Source organism: Lepidochelys kempii, chromosome 2 (assembly GCF_965140285.1).
Source record: "Lepidochelys kempii isolate rLepKem1 chromosome 2, rLepKem1.hap1, whole genome shotgun sequence".
NCBI classification, from domain to species: Eukaryota; Metazoa; Chordata; order Testudines; family Cheloniidae; genus Lepidochelys; species Lepidochelys kempii.
Window position 1 is genome coordinate 2,379,706 of NC_136381.1, and position 27,898 is coordinate 2,407,603.

The 27,898-nt window shown below is 60.4% G+C and overlaps 1 protein-coding gene across 1 annotated transcript; it reads right to left on the reverse strand.

The window, feature by feature from the left end:
• Positions 1-869: 869 nt before the first annotated feature.
• Positions 870-27,851, reverse strand: DGAT1 (diacylglycerol O-acyltransferase 1). The gene is made up of 17 exons (XM_073329857.2): positions 27,609-27,851; positions 17,884-17,971; positions 13,481-13,521; positions 11,351-11,436; positions 10,010-10,062; positions 8,850-8,955; positions 8,398-8,517; positions 7,920-7,994; positions 7,273-7,376; positions 6,554-6,592; positions 5,962-6,003; positions 5,353-5,397; positions 4,969-5,081; positions 3,655-3,720; positions 3,258-3,345; positions 2,683-2,745; positions 870-2,274 (listed from the first exon to the last, which is right to left on the reverse strand). The coding sequence occupies exons 1-17, from the start codon at positions 27,782-27,784 to the stop codon at positions 2,128-2,130; spliced, it is 1,452 nt and encodes a 483-aa protein (XP_073185958.1). The 5' UTR covers positions 27,785-27,851; the 3' UTR covers positions 870-2,127.
• Positions 27,852-27,898: the final 47 nt, after the last annotated feature.

Here is a 27,898-nt window from a genome sequence, read left to right on the forward strand (position 1 = left end):
CTTTTGTGAGGATCCTGAACTCGACCATCCCATGGTCACTGCTGCCCAGGTTGCCACCTGCTTCTACTTCCCCTCCCAATTCTTCCCTGTTTGCGAGCAGCAGGTCAAGAGGAGCACGGGCCCTAGGTGGTTCCTCCAGCATTTGCACCAGGAAGTTGTCCCCAACACTCTCCAAAAGCTACCTGGATTGCCTGTGCACTGCTGTATTGCTCTCCCAAGGGATGTCAGGGTGATTTAAGTCCCCCATGAGAGCCAGGGCCTGTGACCTGGAATGGAGGATAAGCATTTACTCAGAAGCCAGATGCAGCACCCCTGTTTCTCCTGCTGGTCATTGCCGTGGAGGAAGTCCGGGCTGGCAGGGATCTTTAGCCATGGCAGCAGCACAAGCCAGAGGCCTGTGGTTGAAGAGGCTGCCTTAGCTATGGGATCTTCTCCCTTCCTTCAGGCAGATGGAGCTAGAGACATTATGTGAGCTGTGTCTGCAACGCACCCCTGGATGGGGACCAGGGGGCTCTGGCTGATCAGATCCAGGGGTTAAATTATGTTTGTATTTACTACACTGAATGAAAACGTGGCCTTGGTACAGAGCTGCACCAAACAGCTCCCTCTTGCTACCCTGCCGTGGGGCATCAGCGTCTCCACTGTATCCGCACTTAGTTGTGACACGGAGGCAGATTGAACTAGCGAGAGCAGCCATGGGCCTGCACTGGTCCCAGCTCTGTGGAGAGGAGACAGCTGCTACTACCAGGGGAGGGAAGCAGCTGGGGCCTTCCCTGAGAAAAGCCCATCTCCATGGTAGGCACCAGGCCTGGTCACTTGAGCCAAGCTGCCTCCCTTCCTCCCACCCCAGCAAAAAGCCCATGGGACCGTTTTGGAAAAGATGCTTTATTCACGGTTTGGCAGATACAGACAGTGTCAGAAGTTGCAAGGGCAGGCAAGTTTTTTGGAGACAGGGGTAGCCCACACAGTACTATGGCCCCTGCATGGACAGGTCATGGCCCCCTGAAGGGGACATTCAACACAAATCCAGATTGCATCTGCCATCTCAGAGTCACACCTCCAAACAGCACAGCCATGGAGGGCCATGCAGCCACCTGGGAGGCTTCACCTAGCACTTGGAGTGCTTGAGGACGGACTACGGCAGCCTCCAAGAGGAGCCCAAGTGGAACCTGTGCACAGTACAGAAACCAGAGGCAACTGTCATGACTCCCCTACACAGGGAGCTTCACACAAGAGCAGGCAGCTCCTGGTTCCCCTTGGCTGAAGCAGGAAGTACTGATGCATGCCTGAGGAGCCCAGTGCCATCTGCTGGTCCTGCAGCCAGGGGCCAGCCCAAGGGAGAGGCTGTACCATGAAGGATTCCCAGGAGGGCTGCAGGATCAGCGTGAGGGGGAGACCCTTCTGCGAGAGCTGCCTTTTAAAGAGGAGGCAGCCAGAGCGTCTGGACATGGGATGGAATGGGAACAAACTTTGAGACTTCAGTGAAAGTCCTTTTAAAGTGCCCTAAACACAGCAGCTCCCAGCTGGCTGGCTGCCTCTCTGCACCGGTCAGAGCAAAGGAGCCACCACATTAAAGCTCTGACACCCTACATGGAGGCCCAGGCCTTGCTGCTGACCAGCCCCATCTCCTATTGCCAAGACTGAGGGAACAGTCTAGAGGCGGTCGGTGCAGAAGCACGTTCTGAAGGCTCAGCTTGCCAAGCTCTCCAGAGGGCCTCAGAAGATGTTGGCGCTGCCTTGGGCAGGCCCTAAACTCTGCCCTGAACACCCTGTTAAAGGAGCCTGGGAAATGCCCTCTCAACAATCTGATCCTGAGCGTTAACACCAGTGATGAGAGAGAAGGGGCCAGTGGCACCTGGAGGGCCCTTCCTCCTCTCTGGTGCTTCTCACGGGAGGATATTGCATTGATCCAACATTCAATTCACAAAAATAGTCATCCCCATTGATTACACACCCATATAAAAAGACAAGGCAGCTTCCTTAGACAGTGACATCTCCGCACACGTGCTGGTGTTACAGTCGGTCGCAGAGGCTTCCGGAGAGCAGCAGGAAGTGGGGGGTTCTGACCCCTGGTTGGCTCCTTGCCAACCACCGGAAGGAGAGGGAGGAACAGGGAGTCCACATGCATTACTGGCTGCCTTCATAGTTGAGCACGTAGTAGTCGTGAACGTACATCAGGACGGCTATCGGCTGCCCGATGATCAAGGAGATCCATACAGCTGCATTCCCATAGTTGCCTCTGAGGAACCTTCCCACAAGCCAGGCCAGCGGGATCTGGGGGGAGGAGCAGTCAGAGCTTGGACTCCAAGCCTCAAAGACAGGCTGTCACAACCCGAGTAAGTGGGCAGAACAGAGCACAAATACCATGTGAGGGGAGGTTTTAAAAAAACCAAAACAGACAGGCCCCATTATATGGCCCAGGGGTCCAAAGGTGGTGGTGGGTGCCAGAGCACTGGGAAGGAGCCACTGAATGAGGCAGCTACAGAAGACACATGGGCATTGTCAACTGCCTCGAGCCAACAGATTTACACTAGGCAGGTGTCTCCCTACGGTTCCATGCGGTTTGGTGCAGTGGAGAAGGCCCCTGGGCACGAGCTGTTTTCCAGCATGCCAGAATGGAGATTCCCTTGAAGGATCAGAAACCCAAGGAGGCAGGTGACCTCCCTACCTCCCAGGTCTTACCTGAGCCATCATCCCCATGAACGCCCACAGCCGGAACATCTTCAGGGGCACGCTCACCAAGTACTGGAGGAGAGAAGATTCTGCATCAAGCCCCACAAGGTGAGGAGCTGCTACTGCTCACCCTCCAGGATCCACCCCCACAGCTAGGGGTGGGGAGGGATGGTTGAGCCTGCTACCCGCAGTCCACCCGCCCCGTGTCCTCCCTTCCCCAGGATGGGTACCCAACTCAGCCCAGGAGATGGCAAAGCCAGAGCACTGCTCCAGCCTAGAACCAGCTGCCCAGAACGAGACCCCTGGAAGCAGTCCCTGTGGGGACAGCGCTGAGCAGAGTTTGCCTTGTCCGCAGCCCCCCCCTCTCCTCCCACGGACAGCACACAGACTGAGGTGCGGTTGCACCGAGGGCTCGCCCTGTGGCTGGTTGTCCCGCTGAGGGCAGGCTGGTGGGAAGGCTGCTGTTTGAGTTTTACCCTCCCCCCGGTCAGGCCATGAGCGTTCCTTTTATGCAACTCTTGAAACCGACAGCCGACGCAAAGAGTCCCCTCCCTCCCACGTAGGGAGCAAGCCAGGGTGCCAACCTCGTGGAAGAAAGCCGATGCCAGGAACACTGCAGTCTGGGCGGTCCACTTGCTGACCCCCCTCTTGATCATTGGTTTGTAGAAGTGCCTAGAACACAAGATCAGGAGTTACCGTGTGGGCCCTGCAGGGCTGGGAGCAGAGCAGTCGGGAAAGCCCAGGTTAGCAGCACTGGCTATTTAACTAGGCAGCAGCAGCTGATTATTGAGTTTTGGGAGCATCTCCCCGCCCGGTGAGAACAAGGAACTAGGTTCTCGGAGCTGCCCCTTTCCAGGAGCGTCCTCACACGCTGATCAGCCCTGCCGACTGCCCCAGCAGGAGCCTGCTGCTGCCGGGCCCAGCTCAGGGTGTTCTCTAGTCGGGCTGGGAGGCCCGCGCTGAGCCCATGGGGAGCCGTACCTGAGACACCACTTGTGGACCGGTATGTTCCAGTTCTGCCAGAAGTACGTCACGGACTCGGAGTTCCTGGGGGAGAGAACCGGCATCAACAACCTGCCAGCCGTGGGCACGCCGGAGACCTGGGAACAGCACAGCCCCGCTGCTCCCGACAGCCAGTCAGCTCCCGACAGCCTGTCATACGCCGTCAGGGCGGGGACTGTCACTACGTCAGCACCGTGGGGCCACGTAGGACTCCCCAGCGAGAGGCCCAGCAGCTGGGGCAGGTGAGTTTTCACAGGCCCCCCCACTCCCCTCTGCCCCCAGCTAGCCCCGAGGCGGGCTTTGGTCAAGAGCCCAGCTGCAGACCTTGCAGGCGTGTCTGTTTACGGCTGCGGACAGGTTCGGGAAGTGCATTTAACAGCAGCCCTGTCCCGGGAGACCCGGCTGGACCAGGCTGAGGGAAGGGCACCCCCTGCTGCCTGGCCAGTCATGTTCAGCCAGACGAGGGGAAGGGGCAGAGGGACCCCAAGTACAACCCTGATTGTCAGCTGCCGCTCAGACTAATACCCGCAGGGTTTGTCCAGCAGCTCCCATGCGCCTGGCTTCCCAGGCGGGTCTGGCTGCTCAAATAAATTGGTTAGTCTCTAAGGTGCCACAAGTCCTCCTTTTCTTAGTGCGGGCAGGGGGTCCCCGGGCAGGGACAACATGGTCCGCTGGGGTCAGACTGACCCTGAGTGACCCCCCATGACTGGGCTGTGGCCTCTGGCAGGATCTCAGAGGACAGCGACACGCAACCACCATCCTCCGGGGAGCCAGGCTATGACCACAGAACCCTTATGCTTCAGGGGGACCTGGTCAATGGCACAGTGGCACGAGGAGGCAGCTGGAGGTGGTTCCCCCCCCAACTTTGAGGTATTCAGCACAGACCATTGAGATGGGATGGTACCTCCTCCAGCCCAGGAGCTCCCCTTCCCTGCAGCACCCGCACATGCTCCTTGGAGGGCTCCCAGCCCAGCAGGAAGGCACTGGAAGTGTTATGTTAGCATCTTCCCAGGCTCAGGGGACTCAAGGGGGTGGGTAGCTGGACAGGGGCTACACAGTGAAACCACATGGCTTCTCTACATAGCTACATGCTTTAAACAGCCCCGCCTCCCATCAGGGATGAGACAGCAGCTAGAGTCTTCTGCCACCAGCTCCCTGCAGCTGGCCACAATAGCAAGTTGAGTCCAAGGAGATTTCCCACCCCCCTTGCAGGGGATATGGGCCTGGGGCCAGCTGTCTGGAGCTAAGCAACAGCTCCCCCATCATGGGCCCCCCGAATGGGTCACTGCTCACCACCAGTCCCTGTAGAACTCCCGGTCGCCAAACCGCATCACTTCAGCCAGGACGTTCAGGGAGGAATGGAAGAACCAGTAAAAGAAGATGAGCCAGATCAAATGATTGGGGACCTGCCCAGAGAAAGGAACAGACTGAACAGACCAAGCACATGCCCTTGGCGGACACCAAGAATCAGCTCATACCAGAGGCATTCCAGGGAATTCCCTGCTAGAGAGCTGAGCCAGCCGCCCCTTGGCATTGCTGCCAGCCACTGCCCATGAGAGGCCAGGGGGACAGAAGAGCAGGTTCTGCTGAGCCAGACCATGCTGGGAGCCGGTTTCAGGAAGGCTCCCATGTCCCCAGCCCCCGAGGTATGAGGCGAATTCTAGCGGCAGTACTCACAGCCAGCTTCAGGAGGCGCTCTATGATTCGCGAGTAGTCCATATCCTGAAAGGAGAGCTCCGCATCAGTCCCAGCTGGCCAGGACAAGTGGGCAGGGGGCGGAGAAGAGGCTGGTTTCAGGACTCCACCTGCCCCCTCCCAGATACAGGCGCCCACAGCCTGGTTCTGTCAGGGGCGAGGCCTGTGTAGGCACCAGACTGGTGGGAAGGGATGGGGTCCCTGCTGACCTGTCGCAAGCCTCAGTGCGCACACAGCAAAGGAAGCATGCACCCTCCGTGGGGCATGCCACGGGTCAGCCAGTGCACTGGCCACCAGCCGGGAGAGGGGCCTTCAAGCCCGGCCAGCTGAGGCCACCGCACAGCCGGCGGTACGGCATGAAGCTTCTCCACAGAGCTCTGAGGTGCCGCCCCTTGTGGGGCCCCACGTGAGCCCAGCTGTGGCCAGGAACCCCAGAGGGGGAAGACAGCTGCCTCCTGCCCACCGAGGGGTCATTCCCACGGCCCCGCAGGAGAGGAGAGATGCACAACAGGGATCTTGCAGGAGTTGAGGAGCTGCGGGGAGGGAGTCAGTAGCCTGGACCGGACAGTGAAAGGGAGGCAGGTCACTCACCCGGAAAGGTTTCATCGAGTTCTGGATCGTGGGGACCATCCACTGAAAGCAGAAGTTTAGCTCTAGACAGTCAGGCTGCTCCCGCCCAGAGCACCAAGCCCTCAAGCCTGCCCCTCACCCCAAGATCCGGGGCATCCCGCACGGTCAGCTGTGGTCACTACCTGCTTGGTAGGTCACCCACCAGACAGCGCCTGTCCCTGTCCCCGTTCAGCCCCGCTGCTTGGCCGATCCCAGCCTGCCCCATGGCATGCTCACCTGAAGTCCCACATGCCACCGGGGCCTATAGCCGACTTCGTTACTCTGAAACTGGCCACAGATGCTCATCAGGGAGCTTGTGTCTGCCCTTCTTTCCTAAGGGGTCCACCCCACCGCACCAGACACCAGCATCTGCTCAGTTCTTAACGAGTCCGTTCCCTGTGACGGTCACATGGTGCAGCGTCTGCGTGCTTCGATTCAGCCAGGAGAGCGCAGCCCGCTCTGCACCAGCCCCTCGGCACCGCGAGCTGCGTCAGCCGCAGGCTACGCCCGCCTGGCAATGGCGGGCGGCCGCGGGCTCCTGGCTACCACCTCACCTCCGTTTCCAGCCACGTACCTGCTGGATCAGCCCCACCAGCAGCTGGATAAAGAAGAGCTAGAGACAAAGAGGCAGCAGTGGTGAGATCAGCCAGGCCCCCTCCCCTGCACAGCACAGGCCCATGCAGGATGCCTGGCCGGTCAGATGCTGGAGGGATCTGGCAGACAGGCCCATGAGGCCTATGGGCCCCTCAGTGCCCACCCCACTGAACTGGCATGCCGGGCACCAGGCCACACTGGTCTGAGCCAGCCCCTGCTGCCTGTGTCCCACCATGGCAGCACACAGACCACGCCAGGAACCTGCTCTGGGAGATGGGCGTCCTGGAGCAACGCCGGGTTTGTTGAATCTGCTGAGCTAGAGGGGTGTGTCCTTCCCCAAAGCACGAAGGCCGTCCGCCCCCCAGTGGGCATGCTGCTGTCTACCAGCTAGGACAACGGGGTGTTTACAGCCACGGGCATTCCCCACCCACCCCCAGGGCCTGGTCAAGGGACCTCTGCTGAGACACCAGCCTTGAACCCGCCTCAGCCCACTCTCCAGAGCAGAGTCAGCGCTGTAGCAGCAGCCACCCGCTGCCAGCCCTCCCATCGGCCAGCTCTGTCCTGCTCTCCGAAGGAGAGCAGGGGCTGGGCCGGCCACGATCTGCGCCTGCCGAGCCAGGGGGACTGTCACTGGCCCAGCGCTCCGAGCAGGACGCAGCGCCCCCATCCAGGCCGGAGCTGGGCCCGAGGCTGCCTTACCATCTCGAAGAGCCGGCGGAGCAGGAAGCGCTTGCGTACCCGGGGCGAGCGAGGGAAGTTCAACTCGTAGCAGAGCGTGGGAGCAAACAGGAAGTAGTACATGTCTGAAACAGACCAGCAGCGTCACCCCGGGGACAGGCCCAGCGCCCCTGCAGAGAGTCACTGAGGTTCTCAACAAGCAGCATGGACACCGCCTGCCCAGAGCGACCACGGGTGAGGTGGGTACAGGGGGTCAGCAAGCTCCTGGGACAGCCCTATGGAGCAGGGCCACTGCCTTCAGGGACGCCCAGGCACTAAACCCTCAGCAGGGCTCTCCCAGCAGGTGAGGGAAGGCTGGCTGCGGATAGGGGCGAGCAGCCCGTCAACTGGGTCACTGTCCCACTGTGGCAGAGATGGGAGGTGACTCTTGTTAGCCCTGTGCTCCCCAGCCTGAATTGGCCTCCTGTGCTCCCGAGACGGAGATCTGGGCCCAGTTCCACACAGCCATCAGTGCCCATGGCCAGCTGGCACGCCCTGGGATTTCAGCAGGGTCTTACTGAAAAAGCCCTTGCTCTGGGAGAGAATTGAGAAGTCCAGGTGTGTTAGGCAAGAAACACCTCCCAGCCTACTGTCCCCACGCTGCAGGCCAGTTACCCAGGGCCAGTTACCTTTATAGGTCAGGTTAGCTGGATAGTACACCCCGCTCTGCGCCACCTCCCCATTGGCTTTCTTCGGCCCAGAAGCTGGAAGATGAGAGAAGAGCCATTAGCCTGAAGGCCAGGCAGCTGGCAGCAGGGCTGCGGTTGAGACTCACCAGCCCCACGCCCTGAGGAGGGCAGTCACATGGGAGGGAGCAGAGACCCCCATGCTGAGATGGCAGTCGCACTCAGGCAAAGCCAGCCGCCGTGCCAATCTCTGCAGAGCCATTTGTGGCCAGGTCTGTTCCCCTTCCTGGAACGGGCAAGCCCCGCGCTCGTGCATCGAGACAGAGAGACCTGGCGGTGAAGCCCGAGAGGGGGTCTTCACTAGCGTGCAATATAACCCTCCCGGCAAAGCGGAGGCCACAGCAGCATGTCACGCGGGGTAGCATAGCTCACAGCGTCAGCCACCGGCCCACCACCTGTGCCTCCCACTACCGGAGCTCACCTGAGCACGCGCGCCCAGCCTTTGCCCGGCCCCGGGCTCGGCACCACTTGTTCACATCCCGGAAGGAGAAAAGCTTGAGGAAGAGGATGGTGTAGATGGACAGAGTGAACACTGCGCCGACTGGGGAGAGACAAGGCCAGGAGCGTGAGCGACCCGGGAGGCATTGCTGCGGGGACGGCGTTCCCCAGGCAACTCTCCGGCCCTGCCCAGCCCCGCCCCACCCTGGTTAGTGAGTGTCTAACACAGTGGAGAGGAGAGACCCGGGTCAGCCTGTCCCTAGGGGCCCCCAGCCCCAGAGTCCACCAGAGTCGAGGTCAGAGCAGGCTGCTGCTGACCCTGCTCCTGCCTGGCGAGCCCAGAGACCCCAGTATCCCAGGGGTCCCTGCAGTGCGAGCCCATGTCCGAAGGCAGCCAGCGCTGACCGCCAGGGCCCAGGAGGGGCCACCACCTACCTGGAGTGATGGAGGAGACCATCAGAACCACCAGCGCTGGGAAACACAGGATGGTCAGGAGGTTGAATGCATGGAGGGCCGTGCCGACTTTCTCCGAGAGGGAGCCCTGCGGGGAGCCAGGAGACCCATGAGGCCAGTACAACAGCCCCGCACCCTCTGTCCTACCCTTCCTGTGCCCCCCCCCCCCCATGACGGACCAGCTCTCCCCTCTGCTTGCCCCAGGGGCACGGCACAGCTGGAAAAGGCAGCATGCACCCTCCGCCCGGTTGCTTTGCTGCAGGCCCCATTGTGGCTTCCGCCAGAGCTAGGTGCCGGGGCGGCCACCTGGGAACAGGAATCACAGCAGCCGCTCCCTCCCTGGGACATGCCCCACGGCCCCTCAGACAGGCCAGGCCCAGAACGCACTTGCAGCTTAGTGCGCCCCACAGTGCTGCTGACCCCCTAGCGGCTGCGGCCCTGGGCTCAGGCTTTGAGAAGGAGAGGTGCCCTGGTTCGATTTCTGCTCCCAAAGATCCCCTGGGGAGAGGTATTCCGAGCAGGGCCCAGCACAGACCACGCACTGCTCCCCGGGCCTGCGGGCAGTTGTGCTGGGAGATGCTGACACAGCAGCTGCTGGAGACCAGGCCAGGGAGTGGGGGCTTTGGGGCTGCAGCCTGAGGGCTTGTTCCACCTGTCAGGTTTAGCTTAACCCCCGCTCACTTCTCCCCAGGCTGCTCTCCCACCCCACAAGTAACAAGCATAAGGCTGCCACTGGATGCCCATAGGAGATGGAGCCAGGGCAGAGCATGGCTCCAGTCAGTGCTCCACAGACACTTACTGGTTTCAGGACTGAGGACAAAGCAGGGCACCCCCTTCATCTGGTGCAAAGGCCAGTCCAGAGCCTCCCTCCCTCCCAAGCGCTCCAGGGGATTCCCTCGGGGGCTCACTGGGCCCAGTTTGAGCCCCCCTAGTCTGGCCTGTCAGTGCCATGCCTGCAGCCTGGTGTCAGAGGACCAGTCTTGATCATCCTGCTCTTATCCTCAAGTCCCCTTCCACCCATGCATTTGCTTGGAGACTCCCATTTCCCCGGCCACAGGCTTGAGAGCAGCCCAGCAGCCGCAGCCACAGCGGATAAGTGTGACCCGTGCGTGGCCAAGAGAGCCCAGGAGGAAGGGGCTCACCGCTGCCAGGCGTCTCTCCGTGTGCAGAGCAGCCAGCACAAACACATTGGCCACTGTAAGCAAAGAGACAGTTAGCGCACCCAGTCCCGTCGCCCAGGGCACTGGAGACCTCTGATCACTGCCAGGCAAGGGCCTGCTGCCAGCAGCCGGGCCCAGGGGCAGGAGGAGACGGCCTCAAGTTCCCAGCTCGGCTGTGAAGAGCTGGCGATATGCTGCATCCAGCTCGGCTGCCTTGCTCCTTGCGGAGCCTCAGAGAGCAGGCTGAAGGATCAGCGCAGGGCAGCAGATAGGAAGCCAGTGCACAGGGTCAGGAAGGGCGACCCCGGCACGAGGGCAGTAGAGACTGGACAGGAGGCTCGGGGGAGCAGGAAGGCACTGGGAGATGCCATGAGAGAGGGGTTCACAGCGTCCCTGGAGTCCCACCGCCCCCAGAACAGGGGTCGTGGCTTGTCAGAGCGCTCAGCTCTACTCTCGGGGCGGAGAAGGGAGGGGGTTGAGCAAGGAGAGGGCAGAGGCTAGGAGCTGGCCCCCTGCATCGCTACTGCAGGCCGTTCTAGGGAGACCTCTTGCGCCCATCCTAGGCAACATTAGCTCCTTCTGGCTCAGGACCTTCCCTCGTGACAGCACTTGTGTCCCCGAAGGACCCCAGAGAGCACACCGGCAACCAGCCCAGTCCAGCCCTGCCAGCTCGAGACAGGTGATTGACAGCTAGCGACGGACTGGGAACGAAGAGAAGGCCAATGCAGCTGCCAGGAGCAGGTCCGAGATGGATGTGGTTAAAGGCGCATCTTGCCCAGACACCAGGCTGCCCCACACGAGCCAAGGATCTCATTCCCAGCAACGGAGCTTTCTGGCAGCATTTGTCCAAGCTCAGCACCAAGAGGCAGGTGGAGGAGACTGTCTGCAAGGTCAGGTGGGTTAACCGCAGAGGGCCCAGCCCTCGCGTGAACGCTTGCAATGGAAGGTGGACAAATCCTTTGGACCCCCCCGCTAGTGCTCTGGGCAGGAGAGGAGGGGACAGGATCTGGGCACCGATTGCTCCGTGGGAGCAGCAGCTGGTGAATGAAGGGCAGGCCTAGGGCTCGAGCAGGCTCAGCTAGGAGGAGGGCCTTCCTCATGGGTTTGTCAGGCTGTGACCCCCCTGGGGAGCAAGAGCCCCAACACTGGTGATGCTGAGGGGCTGGACAGAGCCCTCTGAAGGGCCCAACCCTGCCCTGGCCTGTTGGGGATGGGCTGGGGGGTCCCGCGGGCCTGTCCCATCTCCAGACTGCTCAGGGAGGAGGCAGCCAGCTCCCATGGGGCCCATCTCAGCTCACTGGGCAGGGATTCTTGCAGACTCACCAATGACAAGGCACAAGGAGGGCCAGCTGTAGGGGTCCTTCAGGAACAGGGAGACCACTTGGATTGGATCCACCAATATACCGTATCTGTAGGAGAAACGTGTCTCAGGTGAGCCAGAGGGAAGCACTGGTCTGACGTGCTGCTCGGGGCTCTGGTGCCCGGGTGGCTTCAGCCCATGTGGAAGAGCTGCGTCCGGTTATGCCAGGGATCTGTCAGCAGCAGGTCCCTGTATGGAGAGTGGTTCCACTCCTCCCACCAGCCACAGACATGGACCATTCAGCCCTGGCCCACGCCTGGCATACAACAGGCGGGAGCAACGCACTGCCGGCATCCCCAGAACATCCTCCACCAGGACCTCTGCCCCAGGGCTCGTTCCCTCAGCCGCCACCTGTTCCCTCCAGGTGGAGGCCTCCAGCCATTAACACAGCTACTTGTTAGCACTCAGGAGCCTTTGGAAAGCATTGAGCCTTCGGGAAGAGATTAGTGAGAAGTCTGGGCATGGGAAAGGGGCTCTCCCCCCTGCTCAGAGGGGCTGGCTTTTCTCCCAGAACTCCTCTTGGGTGTCAGGCCACCAGAACCCATCTCGGGGCTAGTCTGCAGTGGTCTCCCATACAGTCCTGATGGGCATGGGAACACGGAGCACTTTGCCAGGCCCAGCAACACCCAGAGGCTGTGGCTTTTGCTAGCCAGGCCCGGCCCAGTTCCAAAGCGGGACTCCAAGCCTGCACTCAGCCTGGGGGACTGGCCCAGCCCACGCAGCCGCTGGCTGTTAGTGACCCAGGATGAGAACTTACAGGCCGGAGTGGCGCTTGGGACGGTCCCAAGCTGCAGATGTAAGGAAAGCGCCATGATGTATTGTCAGAGCTCCCACTCCGGGGAGGGGGCAAGGGGCCTGGCCCTCCGACAGGTGAGAATGGGGAGCGGCTTTCAGAAGTTGCAGTACATGTTAGTACCACGTGGTGGCACCCGTGCCCTTAGCATGCGCATGGTGGCCCCGGCTACTGCAGGGGTAGGCTCCCAAGCCCCGGGGCAGCAGGCGGACGGGGCACTGGCAGAAGGGGACACTGCCTGGGCCCATGCCAGGTATCTGGGGGGACGCGGCCAGACCTCACTGTCCATGACCAGCACTACAGGGTCCAGGCCCTGGGGGCTGAAGGTCAAATCTCCTCAAGCTCAGCACCCAGCAGGCTGGGTTAGTTGTGCAGCCCCACGCCGGCAGGGAGCAGGTTGCCCCTCGGGCACCAATACCAACAGGTGCCAGCGTAGAGCCATGCGCTTGCCTCCGCCGGGTGCCAGGGCGGAGGAGGGCTGGCAAGCCAGCCCATGCTCCTAGGAGGCATGCAGACACTTGCCAATCCCTTGCCTGGCCTTGGTGCTTACCGAGACGTTTCCCGGGCACAGGAGTCAGGGCCCTTGGCCTGAGGCAGAGCTTAGCCAGGGCCGGGAGAAGGGTCCCATTGAGCAGGGTCACTGCTCGAGGCCCTGCCCTGAAAGCTTGGGCAGGGCACAGTGCTGTCTGGGCGCTCGAGCACCCAGAGATCGCTGCCGAGTGCGGAATGCACCCTGAGCACAGACCCTCTCCTCTAGGCCTTGGTACAGGGAGCTCCCAACTCCCCTCGGACCTTCCCACCTCGCTCCCAAGCCCTGTGGAGTGTGTAGGGGGACCAGCCACGACACACTCAGGGCGGCTCTGCAGCAGCTCGCCAGGAGCTCTGGAGTCTGCACCCTTAGTGTAGGCAGGACCCTGTCAAGCACCATCCGCTGGTCCGGGCCACCCCAGAGCAAGGCCCCGCTCCGAGCCTGCGCTCCAGCTTCATTCCCACACGGCGTCCAGAGCCGGTCCGGGGTGGCGCGCCCCATATGGCATGACTGCTCTGTCTGGTGTGCGGCTCAGGCGGGCAGGGAGAAGGGGTTTGGCAGGACCCAGGGCAGGGGGACTGATTTGTGGGTCACCTTTAGCTCGTGACAGAACTTGTGAGCAGCTGACTCAGCAGCCCCTGCTGCTCGTCCCATCAGTGATCGGGTCCCATCATGCTCTGCTGTGGGAGCGTGTCTGCAGCCAGCCCCTGCCCAGCCAGAGCACCCCCCGCAGCCTGGCCCTGGTGCAGAGCAGCAGGGGTCAGCACTTACTTGATGAGGTTTTCTAGGAAGAGCCGGGCGTTGCTCAAGACCTGGAAGAGAAGGAGCCAGGGTTACTCAGGGAGTGACTGGAACTCGGAGCCTGCGCACGGCTCCGGAAGGAAAGGGGGAGGATTCCACACAGGGCTCGGCTCAGCAGACAGGGCCTCCAGTAGGCTCGGATCCAGACTCCCAGTGGCAGGCTGGGGAGGGGCACGGGGGGTTAGACCCTGTTACTGCCCTTCAGAGAGACTCACCCCCGAGAAGCATCCCAGAGCAGCCTGCTGCTCTTGACTGCACCGGGCTCCCTTCTTCTCCCATCCTGCCCCCCAGAAGAGACAGGCCTTTGCCCCTGCAAGCTCAGTCGATGCCAGGCAGGACCTCAGCTGTCTGGCCACGGGTCTGTCCCTGGTGCCAATCAGGCCTCGCCGGTGCTGTGGAGTGCTGGGTGCTAGCTCCTTGGTAACAGGCCCCAATCCTTCAGTGGAGCCTCAGAGGCTGCTCCGCAGGGCATGGGGTCAGGCCCAAGGGAGCCCCACAATCCCCACTTACAGGGCAACAAGTTTAAGTAGCCAACAGGCCTCAGCGGGTCTCACTGCAAGCTTGGGGTGCAGCTATGCTGTGCCCAGCAGAGCCCGCCAGAATACGAGTCAAATCCCGCCCTGCCCCCTCGATGGAGGGCAGCAGAGCCCACACTGCAAGTCACAGACTGAAGTGACTGGCACCTTTGCTGGGTCCATGGGGTGCAAACCAGGCCATCCACGGTTCTCTGGGGGGCAGGGACCTGCCCCCTCCAGCGGCTTGGGAGACAGGCCCAGCGTTTGCTGGCTCCCAGGCAGGCAGCTGAGCGAGATCAGAGCCCCGAGGGGAGATGTGGCCCCAGAGTCAGGTTGGGGCATTTGAGCCCTGTGGAACCTGGCTGCCCAATATTGAGCAGCAGCTTGGCCGGTTTGCCAGTGCCCAAGACACGGCACTTCAGCCAGAGCCTGCTCCAGGACAGTACCTACCCCAGGAGTTCAGGAAGTTTTGAGCAAGCGCGTGTTTCTGCATTTCCTACACTCGGGCAGGGTGGCTGGGCACGGTCATATGCGGCCGGGTTCCTCCCCAAAGGCACCGAGTCCCCCCCTGCACAACTGGGAGTTCAGACTCTTCCCACACTTGCTCCCTGTTTGTTCTGACTTGGGAGAGGACAGCCACTTTCGACAGCCGACCTCGGAGCCACCCCCCAGCCCCTTCTGGCAGCCAGCCCCGGGAACCTGCACTGCAGCTCATTGCCTGGAGAGGCTTCCTCGGCTCTGAGCTCTCCCTTGTTTCCTAACCGCACGAAGGTGCCTTGCTGCACAGGGATTACCCTGCTGGAGCCAGTCACTTGCCAGCTCCAAGTCGGTTACGAATGCAGCCGCTCCAACGCCCTTCCAGCCCCACCCTGCTGCTGCTCAAGTTTCAGCTCGGCACTCACATAGCCAAAGGTCACCAGGCAGTGAAGCAACAGGGACGGGCGCCATGCCAGTAGCTTGAGGGCTGGTTACCGCAGCTGCTTGGGGAGCCACTGGGAACAAGCAGCCCTGGCACAAAGCACCCTGCTGCGGGCGAGCACGTACTGGCTAGGCACCAAGTTTCCTGCCACAGGGCACCTGTGAGGCAAGAAGGAGACAGGCAAACCCTGCAAGAGCTCGAGCCTCACCCCCCTTCACCAGGAGAGACCCCACAGGCTGTTCCACCTCTCCTCCCCACAACAGCGGGCTGTCAGGGGTCTCCCAGGCTACACTCCTGTCGTAGGATCAATACGGCTGCCCCGGCACGTTCCAGGCCACAGGGCTGGGTGATTGTACCCAGCCTCGCAGGGGTCAGTCAGGTCTAGGTGCAGCCCCCAGACTGGGGCTGGGGAGAATCCCAGCATAGGCAGGGGTTTGTGTAGAAGGGACTGGCCAGAAAGCCAGTCAGCTTCGTCCAGCACAGGGACATGGGTCTCTGGAGTCTGCCCTGGCTCTGCTTGGCTGGTCGGGTCTGGGGTGGGAAGCTACAGAACATGTTCTGTCCCCCACAGCCAGGAGACTTCACGTGCCTGAGGAACTGAGGGTTAACAGCCTCCACTGCTGGCCCTGCGCGGTCAGGAAGGCGTTTCTGTAACTGCTGCACGGTCATTTCCAGATCTGGCAAGAGTCTCTTCCCTCCTCCCCGCCTCCTGTTCCACGGTGGCCCAATCTAGACGGGCACGCTTGTATTGACTTCTCGCCCTGTGATGCAAGGGCTACTGCTCACACAGGATGCGAGTCATGAGCAAGATAAGGGGCCACAACATTACTGCAGATCCCGGCTTCTCCGCACTCCCCAGTCCCTTTTGGAAAGGGTCAGAGGCCTTCAGCCAGCAAGTGTTTCTTCTAGCAGCTCCTCAGGGGCTAGCAGGAGATCCCATCTATGCAGCTGCCAGGCTGGTTCAGGCACACAGTGGCAGGGATCAAAGTCCTGCTAGGCCACTGGGTGCAGTCATGGTCCTTGGATCCCAGCTGGGCCCAGGTTGAGTCAGAGGCCACTAGAGAAACCAGAGGCCCCAATGCAGGTGTCAGAGGCCATTGGCTGCTGGGGAAGAGGGGCAGTCGGGTGCTGAAGCAGGTGTAGACAGTTGTGCCCATTATGGAGCCCAGGGCCGTTCCACCAGGGAGGAGGAGATGCTGGGGCAGGGAGGGTGGCAGCAGGTCGGGGTGGAGTCAGATGCGGAGCACTCACTAGTTCACTGGGCCAGTAGGACATACAAGGCAGGGTCCCCTTCCCAGGGATGGGGCTGACCCTGGGGCCTGACAGCTCTGCCACTGTACACAGCAACGGGGAGTTTGCTCCATGCCACGAGCAAGTGTGAATTCTACGACAATAGAGAGCCACGTCTCTTCTGCTCCCTTTCCCAGGGGAATCAAATTAAACCCAGACTCTGGATTAACCAGGGCCCCAGTGCACCTGTCCTGGCTGCAGAGCTGCAGCCTGGGGGAAGGGGCGCTGGCCCTCACTTCCCCCGCCATGCTGTTTGCCTCAGCTGTGCTGCTCTGCCCAGGCCAGCCATGCCCCTGCTAGTGTGCCAAGCCGGGATCCCACAGGCCTAAGCCTGGTGTTCACCGGCTCTGCTGGCCTTTGGCCCTTCTTGCACAAGGATCCACTGACCCATGTTATGCAAGAGTCTAAGGATTAAGCTGTGGCTCCTTGCCAACATCACTGGCTCCTGGCCCCCATGCTGCACTCGCATAGAGCTGAACTGTAGTGGTGAGAGGTCCTTGGAGCTAGCTTTCCCCTATGGGCTAGGGGACAGCAGCCCTGTCCAGTGCTCCTCTGGATGCTCCATTTCATTGGCTAGATTAGTCCTTGACTGGGCCCCCTCCAGGTCCTCCCACCCCATCCCCAAGCCCTGGGGCTGAGCCGATAGTCAAATGCTGCCTCAGCACAGCTCCAGCCCTTGGCTTCTGTCACAGGGGCACCTTCAGTCCCAACACTCGACATGTGCACAGCCAGGGATGTGACCCCCAGGGGAGACCATGCGAGCTGAACTGTGTTGCAGACTTCAGCATTGTACTTGTGTGGGACGCCACGCAGCTGGCGTTCGGGGCCGTAGAGCCCCTACACGGACCGGGGGAGAGAACGTTCAAAGCAACGCGAGATTCCAGATAGTGTTCAGATGTGGCCCACGCACAGACCCGAGGCAGGATTGCACTGGCAGCTGTGTGTCAAACCCTTTCAGCATGGGTGGGTATTAACCCCCGTTGTCCAGATCACCAAGTGGAGGCAGAGGGGATGGGGCTTTCCCAGCGCCCAGCAAATCAGTGGTGGAACGGAGACTAGAGCCTAGTGGGGCCTGATTTAGTCCCTCGCTCTAGTCACAAGAGCTCGTGATCTCCCATGAGGCCAGCCAGGAACAGCCAGTAACTTGAAGAGCCTCAGCCGGACCTGCTGCGAGCTGTCACCTGTTCCTGACAGTCACACAACTCCCCGAACGAGCTCGGAAACCTGCCGGAGTGGGTCTGGGCTGCAGGAGATTACCTTCAGCTGCTGCACGGCTCCTCAGCAGTCCCCTGCGTGCAGACAGGCTCCATCACTGCACTGCTGCTGATACCCACTTGGGTGCAATTTGGTCGAGAATTGCCCTGCGCCGAGGGCTGGGCTAGGCTGTTACAGGTGCAGCGGCTAGCTGGCTCGTGGCCAGCTGCTCTGCTCCGTGAAAGCAGTCTCTTGCACAAGACAGGGGAGCCCCAGCCAGCATGTTTGGGCATTAGCACGCAGAGGAGCAGGTGCCAGAGAGCCAGGCTGGCCCCCAGGTGCCAAGCCAAGCCACCAGCCTTCAGCACTCTGGAGGAGTAACACCATGGCACGGTGGGGAGAAGCTGTCCCCCACCTCCCGCAGTGCGAACGGCCCAGATACGGCTCACACTCACCAGCATGACCACACACCAGTTCAGGATGCCTCGGTAGTTGCTGTACCCACTGGACGAGCTGAGCAGAGACTCCTGCGCCTTGTGACACCTGGAGGGAGAAGTCAGAGACCCTAGCAGATTATCCAAGCCCCAGTGACAGGCGAGGACCCCACCTTTCCCAAGGGAGCCCCTTCCCACTGCTGGCTCCAGCCCCCAGCAGCTGCAGGCATCCTTCAGCGTGTGTCACAGCACTCCAGCTTCCAATGCGGGCAAGCTACGTCCTACTGGGACATCACCCTCCCATTCCCAATCCCCCAGGCCAACCCGTGACCACGACAGCTACCGCTCATGTGCAGAGTGAGGGAGCTATTGCCCTCTCCTGGCATGGCCCAGCTGGTAACGAGAGCTGGCCACCACATAGCCCTGCAGGCCACTGGAACCTGCCCCAGGGACCACAGAGCTAGTCACACCCATGGGGAGCTTCATGGGCAGCTCCAGGAGTGGAGGACCAGGAAGCTAAAGGAATGGTCACAAGAGGTTTAGACTTTTCTGGGTCAGATTGAGGCCTGAAGCACCCACCAGGTATCTTGTGCGACCTGCACATTGGAGGCCACACGCTAACCCAACAGGTTGGAATCTGGACCACGCTGGGGCAGCCAGACAGCCGCCATCTCCGGAGAGCAGAACGAACTCCACCCCAAACTCCCCACCTTCTGCTCTAGGTGCTGCTCGGTCCAACCTCTGCTGACATACACAGCAGCAGAGACATCAAAATCTCTACCTGTGCAAGACCGCGCACGGCACGCGCTGCTCCCCAGCAGACGGGAGCGCACACAGCAGATCAGTCACCCCGCTAAGTACACCGCTGGAAAGTGCTCAGCTACTCCACAGAGCCGCGCTCGCGCCGGTCGCTGCAGGAGTTGCCAGAGATCTGAGCAAGCAGCACAGCAGGGTGCCGTTTCCTGCAGGTTCAGGGTGGCCAGTCCCCTGCAATGGGGCAGCGACCCATGGCCAAGCACCTCTCTCCCACCCCATACACAATCGGTCCCTTGCGTAACCCGTACAATGTCACCGACGCCCAGAGATTAAGCAAGGAGTCTGTTACTTTAACATTAATCACAACCTCTTAAGCTACTGGGTTAAGCCTCTTGGCCAGCCTCAGGAGCCATTCACTGGGCTGGAGCGGGGAGGGGAGCGTGCCACTAGCCAATAGGAAGCAGGAGCAAGACCCTTCCCGCTCACTGGCTGTCAGCCTGCTCCGGACCACAGAGAGCCCCATCCACATCAGTGATGGCTTGGGGATGCTTGTCCCTATCCCGTCCTGGGGACAGGCCAGCTGTCGGAGCCCTGCTTGGGCAGCAAGGCGGTGAGACAGAGCTCGCTATTCCCTCCCCTGGGAGCCCCACTCTACGTGCAAGCCCAGCCCTGGAGAGGAGTTTCACCAACAGTGTTAGTGAACCCCACGCACTGCTGTTAGTGCGGGCGCCAGGCGGCAAACCGGGGCAGGTCTGCACCACCCAAGGGAGCTGCTGCAGGGACCAGGATACACGGCCACACGCAGCACAGGCCCTACGGGAGTACGGTGGTACCCAGTCCCAACGTGCCGCGGTCACGGCTCTAGGGAAGCAGCCAGACCCCTCCTCCAGGCTGCACGTCAAACAGGTCCACGTAGCTGGAAGATGCCCAAGGTGGTATCGTGCTGATTCAAGGCCTCCCAGCCCCAGGAGGTTGCAAGGCTTGTTTGAGTCGTGTGGACAGGGCTTTCACAGGGGTGCAGTATTTAACGTGGGTAACCACTAGCCGAGCTGTAGCCTGTGGTGGGGGAATGGCCCCCTTTCCTCAGGGCGGGGCGTGCCTGCCATGGGGCTGGCACTCTGGGCCTGCACAGCATAGGCCATGGGACTGGTCGGCAGAGCCAGGACTTCCAAAGTGTCCTGCATAGCGAGAGTCACAGGTCAGACGAGAAGCAGCAGCTAGAGGCTCTTGTGCTTGCACAAGGAATCCGACTGGGGCCAGTGATTCCGCCTGCCCAGGGCACCCCAGTCTGCTGGAAACCCAGCTCATGGCAGCTACCTGGCCAGGGGCAAGGGTTTTAAGATCAGCTGGGGCCAGAATTTGGCATCAAGTCTCTGCCCAAGCCAGACTGGCAGGGAACTGACTTCTGTATCACCTTACCTAAAAGTACTTGAGCTGGGATTATCCCCAGGATTAAGGCAGGGATATCCCATCGAGTTTCGCCACTGCTAAGGGCCCTGCTGAGCCTCTTACTAGGAGCGAGAGAGACTGACAAGTGAGAGTCTGCCGGCTGCTGGGAGTTCAGACTCCGATTTGTGTGGTTCGATCCAGCTCACCCCTTTTCCTGGTCCAACACTCAGGAACTCTTCTGCGTTTGAACGCTATGCTGCTGCCTGCTCTCTCACCATCCAGGGCTCGGTGAAAGATGCACGCAGCCAGGGACTGTGGGAAGGCAGACAGCAGGCCCCTCTCTACACTGGTAGAGGCCAGATGAGGACTTGCCTTTCCATAACAGCCACACAGAGCCACCACTGCGGGTCTAGGACACAGCAGCGAGGAGCGGTAGCCAGTTTAGAGCCCTACAAGGTTTTTCCATTGAAATTAGATGTGGTTTGAACCAAATTTAGACACTCAACTTTCTCCTGCAGTGGCAGGCTAACCCATGTGAGCAAGAGCCGGGGCAGTAAAGGCTGCAGTGAGTGCAGGAGGAGGGAAGAGATTTACCTCTAGTCTGGGTAGTCACCCAACCAGGGAGAGGAGTGTCTGGCTGACTGTACAGAACGATACCTCTATTAGATGGCCAAACCGACCCCCTTGTGTGCACTCTGGTTGCTATTTTAGACACAATTCAGTCAGACTGAATTGACATTTCTAGAGCTGGTGTCTGCTCCTTAAGAGCCAAAGCCAGAGGCACAGAACTTGCTCCGAGTCAGTGCGTCTCCAGGGTTGAAGTGGAGCCCAGGCATCCTAGGACACAGACACGCCACCTTTAATCACCTGTGCCCATGTTCTGTGCGGCACGTGGGGTATGTCCCCAGGGAGCCATCGAAGGAGTATTCAGAGCCAGAAAGATACAATCAGGTGGGGACGGGATTAGGAATCCTGAACTACAGCGAGAGGCCTCTAAGTCCAGGGCTGGGACTCTTTTGGACTGTCCTGGTAAGACGATTAAGGATCCCACACTAGGCTAGAAAGTCAGTGGCCTTCCTCAGCACCGCAGCTTCCAGTAGGGTTTTGGACTCCTCTCCTGTTAGGTCCTTCCTGGCTGGGACTCGCTCTCCAGGGTGGAGGTTCCCCTGTAATCCTCGAACAGGCTCTGCACCCGCTGACCCAACCAACAGATGCTCTTTTGATCATGACACAGGTAAGTCTCTCTCCCGGCTGGACTACAGGCATCTGTGCCGCAGTCCGGTGCTTCTGGCATCACAGAGCAGATGCCCCAGGGCTCCTGTGAAGGCGGCTCTGCAGGAATGGCTCCTTCGTACCCGACACCCGTTCCCTGTTGCCCTTAGGCAGTGCCTGCCTTGCCAAGAGAAGTGAAGTCCGACCACCCATCAGCCTTTCACCGCCCAGGCCTCATGGAGCATGCTGGATTCGCCTCGCCTTGCGCAGCATTGTCAGCTGAGCCCACCAGCACTAGCCAGCCCCCACACGTTTAGCTCTGTTCCTGCCTAGGCCTACTTCTCCAGTGGCCAGCCTGAGGTTAGGCCTTACTACCCCCCAGACACCCACCTTCCTGCCCTATGCCCATATTTCTAGTCCCAGACAGGCAGAGACACTGAACAGCTGAAGAAATGGCCTTATCCCCCCAGAAGCAAAGGGCCCCCTGTGCTCTTCTCACTGGCTGCCTCTCTAGCCAGGCTTGTGGCACAAGGGGCTGACAGAAGACCCCAGCACGGCATATTTCAGTCACTTGGGCTTTGTTGCAGACATTTAGCTCCCCTTCTACCACTAACCTCAGCACCATTTAGTGCCAGGCTGCGACACTTGGAGTCTTGGCTGCTTCCCACCCCCTCTGGGGTCCTCCTCTGCACAGCACAGGGGTGAGGGCAAAGTCCTCAGGGCAGAGTCCCGGCCACTGCTCCCCCTCAGCAAAGCCAGGGGACACTGAATTGTCAGTTCTCAGCTCTGGTGATGGAGGAAATGACACTTCTCCCTGCAACCTTCCTCCACAGGTGGCCAGGAGCAGCACCTCCAGCAAGGGGGATCTATGTGCCCTGTTAGATTACGCTCAACCTTGCCCCCAGATGCTGCACGGGAGACTGCTCTAAAAGCTGGCTGCTCTCCAAACCTGATCAGAGCAGGAAGTGGCCAGCCAGCCACGAGGAGAGAACAGGTTATAGACCACGTGTTTGCGGAGCAGGTAAGGCAGTCAAGGCTGCGGCTTACAACAACTAACACTCGCACTGCTGCAAGCCCTGTGACACCGTGGCATTTAAGTGAGCCGTGGCCCGCAAGCGTCCCCCCTTGCGCTGCGATTCCATCTGCTCCTGAGCAGAGCGGCAGCTGGCTGCGGCTGTGCCGGATTGAACATCGAGAGCCGCCGGGGTGCAGGTGGGTGACTGCCAGCCAGCATCACAGCGGGTGTGCTCCGAACTGCTCGGCTAGCGCTGCCGTCTTTCAGATGAGAAAACGGCCGATCTGACCAGTCTCAAGAGACCCCACGGCAATCCGTAGGGAGTAGTGTTTCCCTGAATTCCCAGGGGAATGCCAACCCTGGTTACTCCCCCCACCCCTCACCCTTGCAGTGTCATTTGGACGCAAGATTCTTTACTGCGTGTTCCACTGTGCTGTTAAACACCATCGTGCAACACCCCAGAGAAGGCTGCATTTCAGTGGCAGATGAAGCAAGCCACATAGAATCACAGAAGTGTAGGGCTGGCAGGGCCCTCGAGAGGTCAGCTGGTCCCATTCCCTGCACTCAAGGCAGGACTACATAATAACCAGACCATTCCTGGCAACTGTCTGTCTAATCCATTGATTCCACAACACCACAACCATATGGGCTTCCAGCTGTTAAAGTGAGTGACAAGGGATGGCCCAGTGGTGCAGGCACAAGCCTAGGGCTACAGGTTCAATTTCCCTCTCCACCACAGGCCATGGGTGATCTTTGGCAAGTCCCCTACTCAAAGCCTCAGCTCTCCAGCTGCACACTGGGGTAACCGCCCAACCCTGACATACAGGGGGCAGGAGGAGAGACAGGAACGGTTGAGAGGTTCAGACACTGCAGTGATGGGGGCCAGGGGAGACGTGTTTTGGAATCCTCCAGAAGGCTAGCAGCAAGCTGTACACATGGCTAGTAACTATGCAGTCACTTGTCCTCCCTCCAGGAGGGACTCGCTTGTTCTCTCCAGGCCTAAGACCAGCCTGAGCTCAGAGCAGAGGCTGGCTGGTGCTGCCTTCACACAGGGCCTAAGACAGTGAGGCCCTGATCTGGGCTGCAGCCTCTTGGTACTACTGCCAGCAATTAGCTACAGAAATGCCACGGCGGTCTCCCGGTGAGACCGATCCTAGACGTTCAGCTCAGCTCCTGCACACAAGTCGGCCTGCTTGGGCCCAAGATGAAGCAGCAGATACAGTCATGCGCTTTTGTTCTCTGCGCTCCAGATTTGGCAGCAAGCCTCACAGCTGGGTTCTATTGTCAGCCTCCAGCAGGCAACTCACCTACATCAGCTGTACAGGCTCATGCTCCCTCTGTAAAATCTCTAACGCCCGTGGGGTCTGAGACTGCACCTCCCCACATTCCCTCCCTGACACTAACTGGGAAGAGACAGGGCCTTGGATCACTGCTGGCATTTCTGCTTTAGGGCAAGATTCACTCCCTCTGCCTCTCTGCTGGCTGAGAAAGGCATACGAGCCAAACTCCCCTCTCCCAGAAAGGGGGCGGGAGTAGATGATTCCTCCCATGCGGGGTGGGAGACAGGACTAAGACCAGCATGGAGGGTAAATGGACAGTAGCTGACATGTTGGGTCCCCACCCTAGGAAGGCCACCTATTGGTACCACTGTCCCAGGCCACAAGGTGGAGGAGAGATGCCCCAGTTTCCAGCACAGATTGGATCTGTACAGTTTGGAGAGAACTTCTGAAATCGCCGTTGACAGACCAGCTCGGGGAATCCTTGAGAAATTCAAGGGACAAATCAAGTCTTGTTGACACCTCCCAGGGTTCTGCTGTATCACCCAGCAAAGCCAGGAATGAGCGAGAGGCGGAGAGGAGAGGGCAGGCATGCCAGTTGTCAGAACTGAGACCACGCCGGGAGCCTTGCCCTTACTGTCATGGTCCGTCAGGCACAGCTACAGCCCCCATCGCTCTGGGGTCTCTACAGCATTTGGCAAGGGGGTCCTGCCATCAGCAGAGGGGGCCACAGCAATCCCTGGTGGGCAGAGGACACCCGTTTGCTCCACACCGCATGACCGCACACGCACTATGTTAGGAGGTCACACTGAGTGGAGGATGCCGTTTTGTAGAGCGAAAACTGGCATCATCCATGCTGTCTGGGGACCTGGGAAGAAACGGTTCATTTAAACAGGCTCGTGCCAACAGTTTGGGAACTCCTCCCCCCACCCACCACTAGTGAATTCACAGAACACCCTAGGGAGTCGGACTTCACACCCAGCAAGAGAAGAGAACAAAGTCACTTAACATCCAGAGACCAGCACCATGGGCACCCAGCACTATCAGGAGGGTTGAGAGGCTGAGTGTCAGGCCAGACAGGACCACCAGATCACCTAGTCTGACCTGCACATCACAGGCCACCCGCACCCTAAACCCAGCTATGGTGAGGAGACCCACAGCAGACTAGACTGGTGTGTGTCACAGGCAGAGAACAGCAGGGACCAAGGGGCACTGGTGCCCGAAGCTCCACAGTGGCAGGGAATGGATTCAGTGAGAGACACCCAGCTAATTCTGGCAAGTGACCCACACACTACAGGGAAGGCAACCCCCCACCCTGAGTTCCCTGCCAGTCTGACCAGGGGGGAAAGCAGAGAAGAGACACTCCCCTTCCCATGCCCACGTATAGATCAAGGAGACCCTGGCATGTGAGCAAGAACCAGCCAGGCAAGAACCTAAGAGAGGACACTTGGTGCCAGCTCAGATGCATCCGATGAAGTGAGCTGTAGCTCACGAAAGCTCATGCTCAAATAAATTGGTTAGTCTCTAAGGTGCCACAAGTCCTTTTCTTTTAGCTCCGAGCACTGGCTCACCCTGCCCAATGTCCCATCTCCTGCCATGGCCCTCCCTGAGGCTTCAGAGAAAGCAGATACACTCTCAGAATACACCAGGGCGGGGGTGTCACGGAGTCCCCGGGCAATGCTCTGGAACTGCTCCCTACAAAGCCAGGCAGGACTCTGGGAAAGTCTCCTTTCTGTGAGCAGACTGTCTGCAGGACACACAGCTTCCACCTTCCTGGGTCTGACCTCTGCCCCTCCATGCGCATCCCACAGTGAGTCTGTTCAGGCGGGGTCCTGGGGAAGCCAGAGGGTCCTGCCCCCCAACTCTGCAGTCAGATGTGACTCTCAGCCAGCCAGTAAAACAGAAGGTTTATTAGACAACAGGAACATGGTCTAACACAGAGCTTGCAGGTGCAGAGAACAGGACCCCTCAGATGGGTCCATTTTGGGGGGCAGTGAGCCAGACAACCATGTCTGCACTTCACTCCATGTCCCAGCCAGCCCCAAACTGACTCCCCCTCCAGCCCCTCCTCCTCTGGGCTTTGACCCTTTCCCCGAGCCAGGAGGTCACCAGATTCCTTTGTTCTCCAACCCTTTAGCTCTCACCTTGCAGGGGGGAAGGGCCCAGGCCATCAGTTGCCAGGAAACAGAGTGTCGGCCATTCTCTGTGTCCAGACCTCTGCACACACCGGCCCTCTAGGGCTCTGCAACGATCATACACCCTTACCCCACCCCCTAGATACTTAAGAACCGCATAGGAGAAACTGAGGCACCCCCACAATATTCAGAGGAAACATTAAGAACAGTCCTGCTTCATCACACAGGGGGGTGCGGTGAGAGAATCCCTTCCTGACCACTGCTGATGGCTGGCTGAAGCCCTGAAGCAGGAGCTTTAGGAATACAAGACATACACTGGTTTCAGAGTAGCAGCCGTGTTCGTCTGTATTCGCAAAAAGAAAAGGGGGACTTGTGGCACCTTAGAGACTAACCCATTTATTTGAGCATAAGCTTTCGTGAGCTACAGCTCACTTCATCGGATGCATACTTCATTGGAAGACATGCACTGGAAGTGAGCCCCAGGGTTGCGGAGCCCTGTCCCCCACCATCACAAGCAACCCAGTGATACAATCTCACTCAGTTGGTGCAGCCCCTGGAGAGGTTCCCTGATGACGAGCCGTGGAAAGCTGGCCAGTCAATGCTGATTTCTCCTCCCTGGTTACAAGTGCCAATTCGCAGGAGAGGAGGTTATAAATACACAGAAGAGGCTCTAAAAATGCCAGCATCACAGTATGGGAGCGTAGGTCTCCGGGTGTGGTCCCAAGAGACCAGCCCCGTACTAAGATGTGGGCCACGCTTTGCGGCCTGGGAACCCCTTACAGCAAAGGCCTCCTGCCTGACAAGTGGCATTACCTCCCACATGCTATCAAACCCAGCAGCGAGCAAGAGCAAGGTAGTAGCCCTGTTCCAGCAGCCCGGCTTTAGGGCAGCATTGGATACGATGTCAGGGAAGTTCAGGCAGGCTAGCCTGGATACAAGTGTTGCCATGTGGCCTGAAACTGGCAGAAAAAGGTAAACAAAGTGATGAATGGCAACATGTCCAGCTGGGGCGAGGCCGCAAGGGGTCTGATGGAGTCAGGGCCAGCCTCCCTCACAACGCTGATCCTTCACCCCTTATAAGGCCGACCCCCTTCCCCGCCTCTCACCACACTTTCCAGGCAGGAGCCTCGGTGCTCCCCTGTTGGGGCAGGCTGGGAAGGGAGCGGAGTACAGAGGACGCACACAGGACACGACACGAAGAGGAGCAGCCAAGGCAAGACCGAGATTAGAAAGCCGGGCATAAAACAAAGAGGGGAGACGCACTGCACAGTCAGACACCAACCCCGTGACCCAGTCAGAGCACGGGGACGAACCTACTCCGTGCAGAGGGACTTTTAATTAAGGGCCTTGAACCATGCTCGGGGCTTATCTGCCGGCACAGTTATCTGCTCCGGGGGCACAACCGCGTGAGTCAGACACACAGCGGCAGCGGCGACACGGCGCCGCCAGCCTCGGGCATCGTTCGGCTCAAGAGTGAACGCCCGGTCCCACCACCCTCACGTCAGGGTCACACACAGCCCCTCCGGGAGCCAGCGTTGGGCGGCTGGGAGCCCGACTTCGGGGTACGAGGCCTCACAGGACCACCGGCGCGGGGGGCCGCTAGGGACCGGGGGGGGCATGTGGGGGCCGCACGAGGTCTGTCCTATTGCTGGAAGGGAGGACAGACGTCACCCCAGCTGGAAGGGGTCACCGTGGGGGGGGACCCCAGGCACAGGGCCCCAAAGGCACACCGGGGGGTGGGGGGGGGCCTGGACCCACGCAAAGGGGAGTCGCGGAGGCCGTGGCCCGTGGGGAGGGGCCCCGTGGGGGCTCGGGCTACCGGGGGGGCAGACAATGGGGGCCCCATCGACCCCTCCCTAGTGCCCAGCCCCCCCGCGGGAGGCGAGCTACAGGAGCCCCATGGGGAGGGGCCCCGTGACCCCCCCGCGGGGGGAGGGGCCCGGGCTCTCGGCCCCCCCTTACCTGAAGTCCCCGCAGTTGTCGGGGTCGCTCTCCGCGGGGGGCTCCGCTGCCGGCTCCGGGCCCCCCCGGGGCGGCTCCGCCTCCCGCTCGGGCTCCCCCTCGGCCGGGCTGCCCGCGCTGGGCCGCCGGGGTCCGGACCGCCTGCGGCGGGAGCCGCCCGCGCCGCGCTCGCCCATGCCTGGCTCTGCGGGCCCCGCCGCGCCGGGAGCCGCGTCCCGCTGCTCGCCGCGCCCCGCCAGCGTGCCCCGCCTGCCGGCCGCCGTACCCGCCCCGCGGCACCACGGGATATG